The 19594-nt window shown below is 55.7% G+C and overlaps 2 protein-coding genes across 13 annotated transcripts; both read left to right on the forward strand.

The window, feature by feature from the left end:
- Positions 1-1534: 1534 nt before the first annotated feature.
- LOC308504655 (neutrophil gelatinase-associated lipocalin-like) lies at positions 1535-13623 on the forward strand. 12 transcript variants are annotated; one of them, XM_081065794.1, is made up of 9 exons: positions 1535-1748; positions 7207-7444; positions 9911-10084; positions 10508-10644; positions 11775-11854; positions 12029-12148; positions 12358-12459; positions 13267-13300; positions 13516-13623. In XM_081065794.1, exons 3-8 carry the CDS (start codon positions 9947-9949, stop codon positions 13284-13286), a joined length of 597 nt encoding a protein of 198 aa, XP_080921920.1. In that variant the 5' UTR covers positions 1535-1748; positions 7207-7444; positions 9911-9946; the 3' UTR covers positions 13287-13300; positions 13516-13623. The 12 variants fall into 12 exon arrangements, with proteins under 12 accessions (XP_080921920.1, XP_080921925.1, XP_080921930.1 ...); XM_081065799.1 differs by having other exon boundaries at positions 13423-13621; XM_081065804.1 differs by having other exon boundaries at positions 13487-13614.
- A 2250-nt stretch (positions 13624-15873) lies between these two features.
- On the forward strand, positions 15874-19363 carry BBLN (bublin coiled coil protein). The gene is made up of 2 exons (XM_081065761.1): positions 15874-16138; positions 18883-19363. The coding sequence occupies exons 1-2, from the start codon at positions 16060-16062 to the stop codon at positions 19053-19055; spliced, it is 252 nt and encodes an 83-aa protein (XP_080921887.1). The 5' UTR covers positions 15874-16059; the 3' UTR covers positions 19056-19363.
- Positions 19364-19594: the final 231 nt, after the last annotated feature.

Raw genomic sequence — 19594 nt, forward strand, 5'->3', positions numbered from 1 at the left:
GAGCCCCTGTTTGACCGCATCACACACTGGAACCCCCTCTCCGGCCTCTTCTCCCCTTGTAAAGTCAGAGGCCAGAGGGCTGGGCTTCTGAAGAAACCCAGGCTTCTCTACCCCACAGACTTGCACACCTACACCATTCGTCCTCGGCCAGAGAAGTGCGATGAAGCTGGAGCTGTGAGCAGCCTCAGCCTCCAGGAAGCAAGACAGGCCTGAGAGCCAGGCTCAACAAGATGCTCCTGCAGCCTCAGAAATCTGGGCCAGACTCCAGGGAGAGACCAGCTTGGTGCAGCCCGGGCTGAGTGAGGGATGGGGCTATGCCCACGGCCAGAAAGCCCCACCCCAAGAAGGGCACCCAGGGGGCAACTGGCCAGAGTCTCACTAGTTGAGGGGATGGCACCCGCCTGCCCTTGGGCTCCAATTTGGGCAGCAGAGAGTTTCTCTGCCCTGACCCAAGCAACGCAGCTTCCCATCACCACCCGGGCTGCCGGGCCTTCCAGGATCAAACTCTGAGGACACAAATAGCCTCTGTGTTTTCCCCCAGGGTCACCTGGTTTATTAGTTTCCTATTGCTGCTATAACAAATGACCACAGACTGGCAGCTTTAAACAGCACGCATTTCGGCCGGTCACTGACATTTTTCGGGCAATGGTTTGGCTGAGGTCTCACCTCCACTCAACCTGATTCAGAGAAAAGAAGGCACTGCCCCCATATGCAAGTTAGTGGTGGCCCGGATTACAGGTTGTGGATTCAACCGCACCGCCACCTTCCTCAGGTGAAATGGTGGGACAGCTTCTGGGACAAAGAGGATCCCTCTCCATTATCATAGTCAAGGAACAGAACTGTACCTGACCCCTGTGCCGAGGGTGGCCGACCAACAACCAGCGTGAGATCAGGAGCTGGCTGCAGCAGCCATGGGGTCTCCTGGTGGTGAAGCTACTGTACGTGTTCCAGTAAGGGGGCCCTTACCCTGGGACATCCTCACTCAAAGCTGGGCCCCTGGCGGCGCTCACACCGCAGCTCAGGAGGGACTCTTGCTCGCTGGGTGATTTGGGGCAGGCCTCCCTTTCCCAGCTGGTAAAGAGGTGGGGAATGATGGCAGCCTTCCTTCACCAACAGCCACATGCCGCACAGACCACGACTGAAAGAAAATCTTCCTGAAGTCCTAAGAGGACCTTAGAAACCCCACGACTCAGTTTTCGCCCACCGGCAGGCGTCGGCTCACCCATCTGCAGGTCCCCAGCGGCAGGAAAGGACAGGGCGAGGGTCCCAGGCTGCCCGGCCCTCTGCCAGCTCGCTCGCCCTTGCTGAGGACCCGAGCCTCCACCATCTGGATCTCTCAGCGGGCAGCCCCGGTTTGGCCTCACCCGGAGGCTGGGAGAGGAGCTGGGCTCCACCGTTAGGCAGCGTGGGGGCGGGGCCTGAGGGCGGGGGGCGGGCTTCTGGCTGGGGGCGGGGCGGGGCGGGGCGGGGCGGGGTGGGCGGAGCTCGGGCCTCGAAACTCCGGCCTTGAGGGCGGGACCCCGGCCGCCAGGCCGCAATCGGAGGCGGGGTTCCACCCTTCCGGCCCTGAGGTCTATCGGTCGTCTCCACCTTCCGCCCGGCGCCGGCTGTCGGCGTGACGGTCGCAGTGGTTCATCGTCTCGCGGCCCTTGCGGCGCCCGAGCCCGCAATGTCGGGCCCCAACGGGGACCTGGGCATAGCGGTGGAGGCGGGCGCGGAAGGAGAGGACGACGGCTTCGGGGAAGCAGGTGACCCAGGGGGACTGCTGAAACGACCTTTGAAAAGTGGGGAGAATAACCTTACAGTGGAGATACCTGACATCGTACCTCAGCCAGGTGATCAAGGTCAGCATCAGCCGTGATTAGCCACGTGGACAGTACGTGTCTTTGATATGATGTGGTGGAAGTGGCACTTTACCTGTGGTCTTCCTCCTAAAACCCGTAACCCCAGTCTAATCGTGAGAAAAACACCTGACGAGTCCCAGTAGAGGGACATTCTACTAAATGTCTGAGCAGTACTCAAAATAGTCAAGGAAAGTCACCAAAACCAAGGAAAGTCTGAGAAACTGTCAGAGCCCAGAGGAACCTGGAGACATGAGGACTAAATGTAAAATGGTATTCTAAATAGGGTCCTGGAACAGGAAAAAGGAGATTATCTGAACACTAAGGAAATCCGAATAAAGTATGGACTTCAGTTAATAATAATGTATCACTAGTAATTCATAAATTGTAACAAATGTACAATGCTAATATAAGATGTTCATAATAAGGGAAACTGGGTTCAGGCTATATGGGAACTCTGCAAAAATTATTTTCACAATTTTTCAATGAAACTTTTAAAAGTTTATTTTTTAAAATGTCAAATAGTGCACGTTGAAGATGTTCCATTTATATCGCATTGCTAGTGTTCTCTTTGTGAGAAGATTTGTTAAAAACTGATTCTATTTCTGTGGTGGTTATAAGGCCACTCAGACTTTCTTTTACTTCTTGAATGCATTTTGGTAAGTTACAGTTTTCTGGGAAGTTTCCCATTTCATTACCTCCAGCATTCTTTTACCCTTTTAATGTCTATAGATTGAATAGTTAGAGCCACCCACCCCCCTTTTTTTATTTCTTCTTCTGTTTATCTGTGCCTTATAGCTTTATGTCTTGAGAAGTTTTTCTAAATTTCTAACTATGTTATTAGTCTTTTCCAAGAGTCAACTTTTGACTTTGATATTCCTATTATATCTTTCTATTTTATTAATTTCTGCTCTTAACTTCATTTTCTCCTTCTATTTTCTTTGGATTTATGCTGTGGTTTCTTTTCTAAATTTTTACTTTGGACATTTTTCTTTCGATGTTGCAGCTTTTCTGATCATAAAACACATACTTAAGGCTGTAGACGTCCCCCTGTGAGTCTGGCAGGGCATTAGAGTCTGTTTCATGCTAGATCTTGGTGGAGGGGGGCCCTTCAGGGTGTCCAGACTGCTGTTCACCTAGGATTCCTTTTCAGATGGTCCCCTCCCGCCACAGGAGAACCTGGTGCCCCTTCCTGCCTGCCCTTCCAAGCAGCAGCCCCTCCCAGGCCACCTGCCTGCTTTGCTCTTCAACAGAGGCTGATGCAGCCAGTTGCTTGCCTTTGACTTTTCTTGGCAGTACTTTGACTCCAGTCCACACACTCCAAGGCCAAAATCAGCCCCCCACCTTCCCCTGCAGTTCTCTACAATAGAACTGCAGAGAGACAGGAGGTGAGAGAAGCAGCTCCCTCCCCACCCTGCTCCCAGTGGAGATAATCCATGGAAAGGGAGGGGCACTGGTCAGGGAAGGGAAGGACCCTGAGACCCTTGAATACTAGGCTAGGCCCTCTGGTGGAACTCTCCTCACCCCCACCCCCACCCCCGGCCTTTAATATTTAATACTAACCGCACACACTCAGAGGTACACTTGGTGTGCCCTTGGGAGCCTGTAGGAACCCTTAGCTACACAGGAAGGGGAAGCTAAGGGTAGAAGGGCAAGGCACCCTGAACCCTGCCTAGGACTGAGCTGAGCCCTGAAGTTTCTCAGCCAGGGAGACTAGGGCCTCTGAGCAGCCGGGCTGCAGCTGCCTGCACAGGCCAGGCCACCCAGGGCCCAAGGCCACTTCTAAGAGGCAGCCAAGTCCCTCTGTGAGTAAGTCTGAGGTGTGGGTGGGCCAGGAAGGTCCAGCCTGGGTGTGGGGAGGAGTCTGCATGGGTCAAGGGGCTATGATAGCCTGGAAAATGGCCCTCAAAGGATATTCATGTTCTAATTCCCAGAACCTGAGAATGTAACTTTTTTTTAGAAACAGTCTTTGCATATGTGATATTTTCTCTATTACTACTTTTATTTATTTATTTATTTATTTATTATTATTATTTTCAGTTTGGGGACTCCTGGGTTTTTGTTTTGTTTTGTTTTGTTTTGTGTTTTTTTTAAATGGGGAATATTGGGGAACAATGTTTTTCCAGAATGTCAAGTCGTTTTTCAATCTAGGTGTGGAGGGCACAGCTCACTGGAACCATGTAGGACTCGAACCGGTGACCTTGGTACACCACTGACCCAAGTGACTCCCCACCAGTGGCTCAGCTCCAAGCTCAAGCCATTCTTTTCAATCTAGTTGTGGAAAGCGCAGTTCATGAGTCCATGTGAGAATCGAATCAGCAACCTTGTTAAGAGCTCGAGCTCTAACCAACTGAGCCATCCAGCTGCCCCATTTATTACTATTTTTAAAATTTCGTAACAGTGTCCTAATGCCTGATTTTTAAGGTGTATAAATTAAATGTATGCATTACTCTCTTCAGAAGAAAACAAAACAAGCTATTTTTTTTCTTGGTATGGCCCAGATTTTTCCCTTTCCAGAAGATTTTACAATATTCCAATTCCTGATTCATAATACGATACAGAGTGCATTCTGTTATCAAATATCTCAGAGAAGAATAAAATTATTTTTACAACTCACCAATATTTTAATAGTAGAAGACAGGTTTTCCAAACTAATGGTTGGCCCTTCCCTTTTCCTTCTCCCTTCCATCTGTCCTTCTTTCTTTGCCTCTTATTCCACCTCTTAAATAAGCTTGGATTTTGACATGAAGAGATCATCCCAGTTTATCTGGGTCGATCACACGTGTGCCCATAAGAGAGAGACAGAAGGAGATAACACACAGAGGAGAAGAGAATGTGAAGAGAGGCAGAGATTGGAGTGATCGGGCCACAAGCCAAGGAATGCCCGCAGCCACCAGAAGCTGAAAGAGGCAAGGAAGTGTCCCCTGGAGGCTCTGGAGGGAGTGCGGCCCTGCCCACACCTTGATTTCGGCAAAGTGAACTGATTTCAGACTCCTGGCCTTTGAATGTGGTGTTTTCAATTCTCAGCCCCTCCACATTGCAGAAGCTGCTAAAAGTGGGAACATCACAGTTAGGAAAGTGTGCTCCGGGGGGAAGGCCAACAGCACGGCTGGGCGGGGACCTAAGGATGTGGGGAAAGGGTGCCCCAGGACAGGGAGACTCAGCGATGTGAGAAGGTGGCCGTCTCAGTCCACTGGGGCTGCTATAAATACCACACACTGGGTGGCTTACAAATGACAGAAATTTCAATTCTGGAGGCTGGAAGTTCAAGATGAAGCCAGTGGTCGATTCAGTCTCAGGTGAGGGCCCACTTCCTGGTTCCCAGACAACAGTCTTCTCCCTGTGTTTGCACATGGGGGGAAAGGGTGAGGGAGCTCTCTGGGGTTTCTTACAAGGGCATTAATCTCATTTATGAGGGCTCCACCCTCATGACCTAGTTACCTCCCAAAGGCCTCCCCACCTCCAGATACTATTATACCAGGGATTTGGTTTCAACACATGAATTTGTGGGGAACACAAACATTCAGTCTATATCAGCGGCCCACGACAGGGAGACCCAGGGGTGTGGACGGAGGCAGAGGAGTCCTAGGACACTCCAGCCCTGGCAGACACGAGCCCAGTGCCTCAGGAGTCTCCCTTGAGGCTGCCTGACCCTGCAGGCCAGTACTCACTCGAGACCTAAGGCACTCTGGGCCTAGAGGCAGCCACCCAGACCTGGGCCCTGCATTCTCTGGCCTGCCCATCGCGCCTTTGCAGAGCTTTCTTACCCTGAGAGGTGATTCTGAATCAGGAGAAGAGGGAAGGGGGAGGTCTTCCAATCCAAAGTCCCCAGAAACCACACTACCCCCTCAGACTCTCGACCTGGTCCCCCTGGGAATTGGGCTACAGAGGGACAGTGGCCAAGCCGAGCCCAAGGCCTCAGAGGGTGTTCTCTGTCTTCTCCATTCCTTAGACTACTCTCCTGGCCCTTTGCCCCACTCTCCACTGGCCCAGGTCGCCCCCTTCTCCTTTTTTCTTTTTTTTAAAGGAGGGTGCAGCTCACAGTGGCCCATGTGGGGATCAAAGGGGCAACCTTGGTGTTATCAGCACCACGCTCTAACTTACTGATCTAACCGGCCACTCAACCCCCTTATCCTTTTAAAGGTAGACATGCTCTTCCTTCTGAGCCTGACCTTGTCCTCACTGCCTGTCACAGCCACGACCTCACCCCATCGGAAATAAACAGTTGGTCGAAGGACGACCCCACCAGACACTAACGTCCTTCAACCACTGAGATTAATGGGGTGGGGTGCAAGGGCCCCTGCCTGGTCAGTCTTCAGTGGCAAGCACCCAGGGAGGACCCAGGCAAGAACCTGAGCACCTCTCAGACATTTGTTCTCATTTAACCTTTCCAGCACTCACTACCGTACCCCCTGGGCTGGGCACTCTCCTGGTGTGTCCTGCGCATTCAAGGTACAAAGGCAAACCAGCCTTTTGGGAGAGCCAGACCCATCCTAACACAAGCTGCCTTTGATGGTGTCCAGCAGAGGCCCAGCCAATGGCCCAGGGTACAGAGAGCATGGAGTCCTCTCCCCAGTGTGGCCTTAAGAAGCCCAGCACCCCCTACCCGGGTACATCTTGGCTAGCCCTTCTAGCAGGTCACAGGGCATTGCTATTGACCCAGGCATTGTAGCTGAACTAACCACTGCTCACAAGCTTCCAGAAACCAGTCCAGGGGGTTAGACTGGATTCCTGAGATGCAGAAAGCACACAGAACACTTAGGTGCCTTCCTGGCTGTATTAGACCAGGTGTGGGGCCTGGGTCCCTGTGTGTCGGGTGTGTGGAAGGGGAGAGCCCCCCTGCCAGAGACAGTAGGGGAGGTCTGGAGCAGCCAGACTTCTCCTGGCTCCTTGCCACAGAGAAACCCAAGTGTGGATGGTGTTTAAGGTCCTGCCATTGCTAAAGGGGACCTAGAGCATGACTGGGAAGACCCAGCCCTGGCTTCTCTCAGGAGGGGCTTGGCCCCAGAGTTTCTGTATGGCTTGTTGTGGCCTCATTGGGACATTTTTGAGGGGAGGGGAGGAGAGAGAGAGAGATACAGAGAGAGAGAGAGAGAACCTGGTGGGGGTAATCCAGTGGGATCAGTCCAGGGGCCACAGTGGAAAATGAGAAGGGCCAAGGGGAATTACCCACACAAAGCCACATGCACAGTGCAGACCGTTCTGAGAGCCCCGAGCCCAGAGAATGCCCCTTGCTCTGGGCAGGGTGAACCTGAGAATCCCCTCCTTGGTCAGGGGCCCAGGCCCAGTTGAGCTGACCCTACCCCGGAAGCCCTGCTAGACTCAGTAATGTAAGCAGAGTTTTTCTCCTTTATCTCTGGCCCAGCCTGCAGGACAGCTCTCTTCCTTACGCAGAATGCAAGAAGCACCCTCCACTGATCCCTGCCCTCCAGCTATAACCAGCCCAGAACCCACCTCCTGTTGACTGGGATTAGCCACAGCTTGGCCTGACTCTGCCCCAGGCATGAAACCATGACTGTCCGTGGATCCCAGCTGGTTCACAAACTGGCCCTTGTACATGGAGAGGAAGGAGAGACTGAAGAAAGAGGCACCTCTCCAGACTGGTAGGTGGCAGGTTTAATAAGTCATGGAGGGAACTTCCTTACAGGGCTTGTCTTGGGCGCTACAAGAAGAGCAGGTCTCCGCACACTCCCGGCAGAATCTTAAAGTTCATAGAGGCCTTCATGGGGCTCAGTCACGTGTTCAGTCCAGATGGTCTCACAGCTGTCTCAGGGCTGCGAACTTGACAACGGCTCCCACTGTGGGAATGGTGGGCAGAGCAAGCCTTCAAGGACAGGAGAGAAGGTGAGGAGGCTCCGAAGGCCTGGGCCCAGCTCGAGGGTCAACTGGTGGTCACATCCTCTCAATGGTTTCCCCCAACAACACCCACAGAAAGAGGCAGCCTTGTCCACAAAGTATGGCTGGGACACTGCACACTGCTGAGGCTCAAATCCCTGGACAGACCTCGTCCCCTCCCTCAGTTCCTGGAGCAGCCCAACCTCCAGGGTTTGGCCAGCAGAGAAGGCAGGAGGCAGCCATGTGAGGAGAAGTGATGAGATGGCCATACCAGGTTTCAGCCAAGACCAAGACCCACAGAGATGATGAGAGAGAGACAGGCGAAGTCCGTGTGTCTGGACAGGCCTGGAGCCAGAATAAAAAAGCATGGGCACTGCGGGGGTTTGGTCAGAAATCAGAGATGCCCTCATGTGGGGACACCTCATGTGTGTGCCCCCAGCACTGTATATGTGTGGCCTCGCAGAATCTGCAGCACAGCTCTCTTTACAGAGGGGGCCAGCGCCCCTGAGCTGGGCCATCTCCCCTCCTGTATCTGGCCTCGGTTTTCTCATGCTGTAGACCCAGCCTTCCCCACCTTCCCAGTTTGTAACAGGGATCATTGGCCACTCTGCCCCCTGACTTTCACAGTCTGGAATATTTCATCCAGTGATCCAGGGCACTGCCCCTCCCCTAGTTAAAATTCTTTGGGGCTCCACTGTTAGGTTCCTCCACATCCAGCAGTCACCTCAGGCTTGAAGATACCTTTTAAGGTCAAAGAGAGTAGCAGGGGAGGAGCCCTTGGATGGTGGGTGGCCACTGGCACCTCTGGAGGGCACGCAGCTATGGTGGCAACATTGTTCCCTGAAGCTTTGTTCATCTCCACTTCCTGTTCTTTCATCACCCAGACAGGGAAGCAGTGCAGAGCCTAAGGGGGCCTCTTTGCATTAGGATGGTCAAGGCTGTGTCCTACCCAACAGCTCAGGACCCTGTCCAAAGCCACTTCTCTTGGGGCCAGCCTCCCCAGAGCCCAGGCTGGGGGTGCTGGTTTCCTAGCAGCAGGTGGATGGAGCCAGTGGGGCTCCTGTCAGTTCCCTTAAGCTGCTGAATTCTCAATTCAGCCTCAGGGCAGGTAGCTAGACAGCCTGGGTCCTCATGCTGACATCTGGAAGACTCTGCCCAGGAGCTGGGACCCATCTCTACCTCCTAGGGATGGCCAGACCTCCAGTGAGGATACTCCTCTCTAGGACAAAGCTGGGATCAGCTATGGTAGGAACACTTCCACGGCCCAGGCCTGGGCACCAAGGCTGTGGCCAGAGATGGTGGATAGTCTCAATGACCTGTCAAAGATGAGACCAAGTCCTTGCTCTTTCTGTGACCCACAGCACTTGGTGTCCAGAGCAGTAGTGTAGAAAGCTGGCCTTCAGACCCCAGCTGCCCCAGGCTACCTCACCCAGTGCAGATGTGCCCCTCATTTCCCACCCCCACCAGGAAGGAGCTGGGACTGCAGCCTCCATGCTATTTTATGTGGCTGAATTGCCTAGCTTGGGGTCTCTGTCCTGAGGGATCAGCTGCAAATGGGGGATGGAGGGTGGGAGGGGCCAACTCAAGGTGGGAGCCCTCCCAGGTCTACCTCTGGGGAGGGAGGTCTCACCCTGTGCCAGTGCCTGTGTGGGGCCCCTGGGAGGGGCAGGATCTGGGATCCGTGATCTCAAGAAACACAGAGCCCTTCTCTGTCACAAATATCCGCTTTTAGCTGCCCCATCCTTCCCTGTCCCTCAAGAACCAGGAAACGGGGGCGAGGCATTGTTTGCATTCATCAGGTGCCAGGAGTGGCAGCTCTGGCAGCACAGAACCCAGCCTGGCCTTGGGCAGAGCAGGAGTTCCTGGAGGTCAGAGATGACAGCTCAGCCAGATCAGGACTCCTGACCATGAACAGGGCCAACCAGAGAGGAGGGAAGGGGCACAGAGAGCATACTGGGGGAGCATTTGTCCTTGCCAAAGGCGTGGAGCTTTGGGGAATGTCCCTTCACGAGTCCCCTGGACTTCCTGTTTCTCCCTTTTGCACAATCCTAACCATGAGGGACATGAGTCGTGCCAAATGTTTCGGGAGGAGTTGCGGTACTTACCTCACTCTTCCTGAGTTTGGCAAAGGATAGATCACTCCACCCTGGGGTGAGTCGGCAAACAGGGGGACCATAAATAGGGTTCCCTCGGCCAGCCTCCTCGCTTACCTCCTCCTTCTTCACCACCTGCAGGCCCAGCAGCTGCCCAGCTTCTTAAGCCTGGAAATCATGCCCCGAGGTCTCCTGTGGCTGGGCTTCTCCCTGCTGGGAGCCCTGCAGATCCAGGCCCAGGACGACACCCCAAACTTCATCCCAGCCCCTTCTCTGCTCAGCGTCCCGCTGCAGCCCAACTTCCAAGGTGATCAGGTAGGGAAGGGGCCTGGAAGGGCAGCTGGGAGGGTGGGAGCAGAAGGCAGAAGAGGCAAAGAGTCTTAGGAAGCAAGATGGGCCCAGGCTTCAGCTCAGAATGCCCTTCAGTCCCCTGATGGAAGCCATGCCCCGTGCCCCCTTACCCACTCCGACCTCGCTGACCTTCCCGGGTCCACACCCTCTTCCTTGTCTCCATAGTCCATAGGGGTGGAAATATCTTCAGTCCCTCTGCATGATGAGGAAACTGAGGGTCAGCGGGGCCAGCTGGTCACTTGCTAAGGGTCCCTGCCAGACTCGGGGCTCCTTCCTGGTCTGACGGCCTCTAGCTCCTGCCTGATCCTAAGGGCCCCGTCCGGAGCCCTATGGCCCTGGTAGAGGGGCTCGTGGGGCCTACTCTGCCTATCACCAGCCTCCCTGCAGTTCCAGGGGAAGTGGTATGTGGTGGGCCTGGCGGGGAATGCATTTTCGAAAGAAGAGCAAGACAAGTTTAAGATGTACTCCACCACCTACGAGCTGAAAGAAGACCACAGCTACAATGTCACCTCCATCCTGCTCAAGTGAGAGCCGCTACGTCCTGGGGGAGCATGGGGACCTGGGGGACTGCCCTGGCCGTGCCTGAGAGGCAGAGTGATGTCATGGCTAAGGGGCGATGGAAACTAACAGGTAGTCCTCCATCTTGCTGCTCGGTATTAGATTCAAGTATCTGTTCCCGTCTTCATTAGATCAGCATTTACTGGTCACTCAGCACAGACATACAGAGAGTGGTAAGGAGGGCCACAGTCCTCGGGAAACGAGACGGAGGGACCAGGGGTGTCCTGGGTAGGAAGAGGCTCACTGGACCCAATGTGGAACCCCACCCAGGACTTCAATTGGGGGCTTCCAGGGAGGTGGCTTCTGGGCTGGGCCCTGAAGAAGCCAACCCACCTTGGCAGAACATGTTGGGGGTTCATAGCAGAGGCTGGTAGACTCGAAGAGAGCCGCTCCTTCAGGCAGAAGCATGCCATTGCCAGGCTGTCCTGGGCAGGGGCTTGTGAGCAGCCTGTGGGGGGCAGGTGCCACAATGCCAGGGGCCTGAGGCACTGGCGCCCCAGGGAGCGGGTGAGGAGAGGATTGGTGGGACACAAGGGCTCACCCAGCTCCTGTGGGTTCCTGGCTCTCGCTCCTGGGGGACTGGGGCTAGAGCGCTTGTGGGGTAAGAGGCAGAAGAAGAAGGGGTTTGGGGAGATCAGCTTTGGGGTGCCAGGGACACGGTGAGAGGTCAGGGCTGACACAACAGCTAGGGGAGTCCATGGCATGGAGCCGACTGGAACCTTGGAAGGTCAATTCCTCAGGATAGGTTACAGAGAAGGAAACAGAAAGATAAGAACAGGAGACAAATGCCTGGAGTGCAGAGGATAGTACAGAGGGAAGGCCACCAGGGGGAGACAGTCCTGAAGACAGAAGGACAGAGGACACTGGAGGGAGGGTCTGAGCATGTCAGCTAGCCCAGGGCCCCTGGCGGGGACGCAGAGATAGGCTCAGAGTAGGAGACCTGGGCCTCCTGCTGCAGTAGGAGATGGGCTGGCCACTCCAGAATCGGACTTCTGGCCCCTTCAGCTGCAGCCCTGACCCCCACTTCATCAAGCCCAGGAGGTCCGTCCACGCCTGTGTGTCTTTTCTCTCACCCACACATCTTTTACCGCCACAGGAACCAGACCTGTGACTACTTTACCAGAACTTTTGTCCCAAGTTCACAGCCTGGCGAATTCAACCTGGGCAATATTAAGGGTGAGTCCCGAATGATGTGGGCCCTGGGGTTGGAGTTCCTGGGGTTCGGGATCCACTCAGAGGGCACACAGACCTCCCTGTGCCTCCACACAGATGCTGTCCTGGGCGGGAGCTGGGTAGCAAGGAGCTGCTCCATCCTCCCAGCCAGGGTTGACCCCTCTCTCCACCCTGCAGCTTACCCAAGTCTAACGAGCTACACCGTGCGAGTGGTGACCACCAACTATAACCAGTTTGCCATCGTGTTCTTCAAGGCAGTTTCCCAAAACCAGGAGTACTTCAAGATCACCCTCTACGGTGGGTCTTCACCCATCCAGTCAGGGACCCAGCTCCCGGTCACACTGGAGGGGCTCACCCCTACCCAGCCCATCAGCTTCACTCCGAGCCCTGGGGAAGAGAGAGGGCTTTCTGCAGACCCTCCATGACGAAGGGCGCTGAGGCTCATTCGTGCACTCAACAATATTTATGGAGTGTCTGCCGGCCACTTACGGCCATCTTGGCCACAGGGAGGACCAAGGAGCTGACCCCTGAACTGAAGGAGGACTTCATCAGCTTCACCAAATCTCTGGGCCTCACTGATGACCACATCCTCTTTCCCGTCCCGATCGGTAATGGCCATTTGGGGAGAGGAGAAAGGGACACAGGTCCTGTCTACATCTGACGCTGCCCCAGAGAGGAGTGCCTTTGTCCCCTGCTCCAGTCACTGGAGCCCCCTAGGAGCCACTTTGGGTTCGGAAGATTACGCGGCGGCCCAGGAGTGTATGGGGCCCACGGGGTCTGGGCCTTATGTGTTCTTCCCTGACAGATAACTTGGGCCTGCCCAGATGAGAGTTTCAGGCCAAGATCCGAGTTTCCCTAGTCTCACTCCCTGGGGCCACCTCCCCTTTTGCCCCATGTCCTGCTGTCTTGGGGCACCCCTTTGTCCTGGGCCACCTTCCCCTACACTCCAGGTTGAGCTGTCCTGGGCCACCTCTTCCCTCATCCTGGGGTTTTCCTCACCACTCACTTGGGAGGTACTTTTTCTCCAGGCGGCCCGCCCCGGGGAAGGGGCTCCAGCCAGGCCCTCAAAGAGCCACTGGGCTCTCCCAGGCTGAGGGGCTGCCAGGGTTCATCAGGTGAACGGGCAGGAGGTCTGGGTGCCCAAGCAGGTAGCTGGGGCTCGCTTGCCTCCTCTAGAGAACAGGTGACCCCAGGTTTTCTCAGGCCTTTCTCCTAGTTCCTTCCCCCATCGTCTGGTCCTGTTGCCACATCCCCGAAGGGAACTCTCAGGTCTATTCTTGGGCCAGGCTAGGGCCTAGGGCAGCCTGGGGGCAGTGCAGGGGCCCTGGTGGTCAGGGGCCACACACACACACACACACACACACACACACACACACACACTCCTGTCCATTCTGATGGACTCTCTTCCCCTGCAGACAAGTGTATCGATGGATGACGAATGAGTGTGTGGTGAGTATGGCTGGGGAGGGGACTGATGGGAACCAAGGTGAAGCAGGGTGGGGGGTCTCAGGACTGCCTTTGCTCCCCCACCCAATACTGCCGCCATCTTTACTTCCCTGTGTCCTTCTCAGCTGCCTCCTGTTTCTCTCCTCCCCCATTGCCCTCATACTGGCCTCCGCCCCGGGTGCTACCCAGCTGCCCCTACCAACCCATTCGCCAATCAGAGAGCCAGAAGATCCTTGTCACAGTTTGGTCCACCAGCTGCTCCCCAGGCCACCCTGAGGATGGAGTCCCCCCTCAACTGCTAAATAAACACATGCCTCAAAACTCCCAGTCTGTGTTCTTTGATCGCTGGGCCATCTGGGAAGGGGAAGGGCAAAGCATAAGCTCTCATTAGCATCATTCCCAGACGCCCTTGCCGTCCTCAGTGAGGGTTGGAGACCACAGAACCCAAGTCCACCCTTGACTGAACACTTCCTAGCTCCCATCCTGGGCCCACCCCAGGCCAATGGCCGCGCTCCCATGTCCCTGCCTCCAAGAAGTGCCCAGTCCAGTGGAATGGACTAATGGAGCCCCACCTCATTCCTTCGCTTGGCCACTGCAACAGGTCCCATAGCAAAGCCCAGCCAGGACTGGACAGCTGGAGGGGATTGGAGAGGGTGAGGTGCTGTCACCACAACTCACTAGGACCCCAGTGGATACTAAATGATGGCAGCCGGGCAAGAGGGGTGAGCAGTAGGTAGGGCAGAGGCCTGCCCAGCTTGAGGTTGTGTCGGGCAGAGAGGACCACCAGGGGTGGTCCCCTGCCCCTCTGTGAGCCTCCTCTGGAACCTGTGCTCACCCACCTGCCCGCACTGGGGGGTGACAGTGTCCTTCCTTTTATGATGGGGTGACCTCCCTTTTATGAAAAGGTGACCTCCCTTTTATGATGACCTCTGGACTACCAGGTGTAGGGCTAGGGGAGGCAAAGAGGGGACTATGCTGCGAGGAATCCAGATGCCAGCAGGTCTGAGAGCTCCCGGCCTGGACCTCCACTTGGCTAGGTCTGTGTCTGGGGCCTGACAGGCCTGTCCACCACAGGCTTCAGGTGGAGCCCCTGTTTGACCGCATCACACACAGGAACCCCCTCTCCGGCCTCTTCTCCCCTTGTAAAGTCAGAGGCCAGAGGGCTGGGCTTCTGAAGAAACCCAGGCTTCTCTACCCCACAGACTTGCACACCTACACCACTCGTCCTCGGCCAGAGAAGTGCGATGAAGCTGGAGCTGTGAGCAGCCTCAGCCTCCAGGAAGCAAGACAGGCCTGAGAACCAGGCTCAACAAGATGCTCCTGCAGCCTCAGAAATCTGGGCCAGACTCCAGGGAGAGACCAGCTTGGTGCAGCCCGGGCTGAGTGAGGGATGGGGCTATGCCCACGGCCAGAAAGCCCCACCCCAAGAAGGGCACCCAGGGGGCAACTGGCCAGAGTCCCACTAGTTGAGGGGATGGCACCCGCCTGCCCTTGGGCTTCAATTTGGGCAGCAGAGAGTTTCTCTGCCCTGACCCAAGCAACGCAGCTTCCCATCACCACCCGGGCTGCCGGGCCTTCCAGGATCAAACTCTGAGGACACAAATAGCCTCTGTGTTTTCCCCCAGGGTCACCTGGTTTATTAGTTTCCTATTGCTGCTATAACAAATGACCACAGACTGGCAGCTTAAAACAGCACGCATTTCGGCCGGTCACTGACATTTTTCCGGCAATGGTTTGGCTGAGGTCTCACCTCCACTCAACCTGATTCAGAGAAAAGAAGGCACTGCCCCCATATGCAAGTTAGTGGTGGCCCGGATTACAGGTTGTGGATTCAACGGCACCGCCACCTTCCTCAGGTGAAATGGTGGGACAGCTTCTGGGACAAAGAGGATCCCTCTCCATTATCATAGTCAAGGAACAGAACTGTACCTGACCCCTGTGCCGAGGGTGGCCGACCAACAACCAGCGTGAGATCAGGAGCTGGCTGCAGCAGCCATGGGGTCTCCTGGTGGTGAAGCTACTGTACGTGTTCCAGTAAGGGGGCCCTTACCCTGGGACATCCTCACTCAAAGCTGGGCCCCTGGCGGCGCTCACACCGCAGCTCAGGAGGGACTCTTGCTCGCTGGGTGATTTGGGGCAGGCCTCCCTTTCCCAGCTGGTAAAGAGGTGGGGAATGATGGCAGCCTTCCTTCACCAACAGCCACATGCCGCCCTCTGCCACACAGACCACGACTGAAAGAAAATTTTCCTGAAGTCCTAAGAGGACCTTAGAAACCCCACGACTCAGTTTTCGCCCACCGGCAGGCGTCGGCTCACCCATCTGCAGGTCCCCAGCGGCAGGAAAGGACAGGGCGAGGGTCCCAGGCTGCCCGGCCCTCTGCCAGCTCGCTCGCCCTTGCTGAGGACCCGAGCCTCCACCATCTGGATCTCTCAGCGGGCAGCCCGGGTTTGGCCTCACCCGGAGGCTGGGAGAGGAGCTGGGCTCCACCGTTAGGCAGCGTGGGGCGGGGCCTGAGGGCGGGGGGCGGGGTTCTGGCTGGGGGCGGGGCGGGGCGGGGCGGGGCGGGGTGGGCGGAGCTCGGGCCTCGAAACTCCGGCCTTGAGGGCGGGACCCCGGCCGCCAGGCCGCAATCGGAGGCGGGGTTCCACCCTTCCGGCCCTGAGGTCTATCGGTCGTCTCCACCTTCCGCCCGGCGCCGGCTGTCGGCGTGACGGTCGCAGTGGTTCATCGTCTCGCGGCCCTTGCGGCGCCCGAGCCCGCAATGTCGGGCCCCAACGGGGACCTGGGCATACCGGTGGAGGCGGGCGCGGAAGGAGAGGACGACGGCTTCGGGGAAGCAGGTGACCCAGGGGGACTGCTGAAACGACCTTTGCTTTCTCAGTGGTACCTTCCTGGGAAGGGGAGTAGGTGCGGGGAGATAGGGGCTTGGAAGGGACCACAGAGCCCTCTCAACCCCCCCGCCCCTGGGTGGGTTGCAGCTGCAGGTGCCGTCTCTGGGTTCAGGGCGAGCACCTGCGAGTGGGTCCCTGGAAACGGCAGCATTATTCGAGAACTGTGGGCAGCCGCCCCGTTTTGCAGATGGGGAGATTAAGGCCTCTCCAGGGACGCTCGCCTTTTTGGGATTTGCTCCAGCCACTTCGTTCAGCCCGTGTGTGGACGGAGGCTCCTTAGGGGGCGGGGCCGGTGGACCTTCCTGGCTCAGCAAAAGGGGCTGTCTGGGTGGGCGCGCCCGCCTTGCTGAGTCAGCATCCCCCACCACCTTTTCTGGAGCCCTAGTGAATGTGACTTGCTTACAAAGCAGCCCGTTTCGTGCACAGCACTGCGGGAGGTGGGAGGGGAGGTTTGAAGAGAAAGAACCGTCAACTCCCTTCTCACCCTCTGGAGCCTCAGTTTCCCCATCTGTAAAATAATGATTAGCGTCTCCTGCATTGAGATGTGTCAGGATGAAATACAAAAATGAATGGAAAATACTTAGTAGGTTCCTAGCATACAAGTGTTCCGTAAGCGGTTATTCTCTGTAGTGTAATAAAAATTGATGCATTAACTTAGAGCGCAGGACTTAGTAAATGTGGGGTAAGTATGGAATCTGTGGGTTTTTTTGGTGACACCTTTATTGAACTATAATTCACATATTATCCAATTCACCCATTTAAATTGTACAATGTTGGGCTTTAGAATATCCAGAGTTGTGCATCAATCACTATATTAGTTTTAGAACACTTTCATCACCCAGGGTTTGCATTTAATAGAGGTCGAAGACCTCCCACAGGGCTAAGTGTTCTGCTGGCCACTTTGCCCGGGGCACTGCTGGTGAGCAGTGGCCAGATGTGTGTAATCATGCTGGCAGCTGTGGTGGGAGCGTCCGGAAGGGCCTCCCAGGAGTCACATTGAGTGGATGCTGGCAGATTCACAGGACTTAGCACAGCGGGAGGAGGGAGGCAAAGGCTTGGAACTGGAACATACCCTTGATGCAAATAAAACCTGCCCCAGTGGTATGGAGACACCCATCTCCCCCATCCTCCTGGTTGTGTCTCAGGACACAGAATGTGACATGTTGATAATGACCACCTATGAAGTACTTCCTGTGGCCAGACCCTGAGTTCTTGATATATTTGAGACCTCACCGATACCTAGTTCTTTATCTCCCTTTGCTAGAAGGTGCTGTAACTTGCTGAGATGGAGCAGAGCTGGAGCTGAAACCCAAATGTTCCTGTTCCCCAAGTTGACTCTGCCACCAACCAGGCGGAGGATCCTGGGCAGGTCCCTTCCTCCCTGGGCCTTGGTTTCCCGATCTGTGCCACAAGGGGGTTGGATTGTAAGATCCAACAGACTTTCCAGGACTCTGGCCTCTGTGAGGTGTGCCAACTCTGGGTCACGGGTGCTCTTCCTCCAGAATGCACACTCATTCGCACCGATAACCCAGACACAGTCTTCCAGCCCTGGCTTTTTCCAAACACTGTCAGCCACTTCCCCTTTGTTCCAAGCTGGCAGTGGTGTATATCTGAGTCATGGGCTGGCTCAGAACTGGGTCCCGCAGTGGGCACAGGCCCAGATCTTGAGTCCTAAGGGACATTGTATTGCTGAGAGAGGCAGGTCGGGATTGGCTGTGGAAGAGGAAGTGATGGTTTCTGGTGGAGACCATGGAAGGCTTCTCGGAAGAAGAGGCATTTTGAGCTGGTCCTTAAATGGCTATTGTGGTTGAGGCCTTGTAGGCAGCAGGGACAATTTAGCAAAGGGAGAAAGGCTGGAAAGTTAGAGGCTTCATCCATTTATTCGTTCAACACATGTTTATTGTGTGACAGTGAGGGCCTCAGGGAAGCAGCAGTGAACACAAGACCATTCCACCTCTCAGAGCTCTATAGTCTGGTAGGGGAGCCAGACCAGCACACAGATAATCACAGCAGTCAGTCCGGAGGTGAGGGCCATGGAGGTGTGAGGAAGGGGATGAGGAAGAGGCCTGGTCCAGTCTGGGGCATTGGGAAAGCTCCCTGTGGCGACATCCATGCTGAGACTTGAAGGATGAGTGGGATTTATCCAGGAGAGGAGGAAAGTAGAAAGACAAGACAGTGCATTCCAGGCAGAAGCAACGTCCTGTTCAAGGGGCCTGAGGTAGGCAAAGGCAGATGTGAGAGGGGAAAGGCAAAGGCACGGGAGGTGAGGCTGGAGAGGGAAGTGGGGCTTTGCAGTCTTCTCGGTGCTTTATCCTGAGGGCAGAAGCCATGGAAAAGCTGGAAAGATGGGCCTGCTTGGGGACAGAGGCCTTGATTGCTCCACTCAGGAATGTGAGCTCTGGCCTCTAGGCTGATGGAGAATGTGGCACAACTTCCCAGGCAGGACACTGGCTGATCTCCCTGACCAGCGTAACCCTAGAAAAAATATTATGGTGTGCTAAGGTATTACTATTATGTCTCCAAAGCCTTGCCTCCTTTGATATCCACTCATTTTCCAGATGGCGACACTGAGGCTCAGGGAGTAGGGACTTGCCAAAGCCTTTTACGAGGCAGGCTGGGGAATAGATGGGGGGAGGATGTCTGTGAGCCCTGGGGAGATACAGGACCTTGGTTCTCTTTCTTCTTCCTTCCAGAATATGCTGCCATCAACTCCATGTTGGACCAGATCAATTCCTGTCTGGACCACCTGGAGGAGAAGAATGACCACCTCCACGCCCGCCTCCAGGAGCTGCTTGAGTCCAACCGGCAGACACGCCTTGAGTTCCAGCAGCAGCTCGGGGAGGCCCCCAGCGATGCCAGCCCCTAGGCTCCAGGATCCCCCAACCAGGCCCCAACCCTGCCTCCCGGGGCCAGGCTCTGGCCTGGGCACTCACCACCTGACTTAGATACGTTCTCAAGGGCTGGCCTACAGGTCCCCGGGTGGGTCTGCCTGCCTGGACCACCCTTCAGGTACTCCCCTCGGCGTGTCTGGGCCAGCGCTCACCACCCAGCCTCCCCTCCGGGGGCCAGGTGTGGGCCTGCGACCCATCTATCTTGCCTGCCTGCCCAATAATTCCAGGGCACTCTCCACTCTGCCCAGGCTTTTGAAGGTCCACATTAAACAGGTCTCCGACATCACTGCGCCTCTCTGTATCCTGGGATGAGGACCCCTGTGGCTGACAGGTGAACAGAGTGGTCAAGACTTTCCAGACGTTGCTCACACACTCGTGAGGCTTGGGCTTAAGGTTCTTGGCTTTTGTGTTTCCAGACATAGGGTGCAGGTGAAGTCACGACTTCTTCCCCACCTGGTGTGCTCCTGGCCAGCAGCTGCTTCCCCAGCCAGGCTGAGACAGCATGGGACATGCT

The sequence above is a fragment of the Rhinolophus hipposideros genome, assembly GCF_964194185.1.
Source record: "Rhinolophus hipposideros genome assembly, chromosome: 11".
Taxonomy (NCBI): domain Eukaryota; kingdom Metazoa; phylum Chordata; class Mammalia; order Chiroptera; family Rhinolophidae; genus Rhinolophus; species Rhinolophus hipposideros.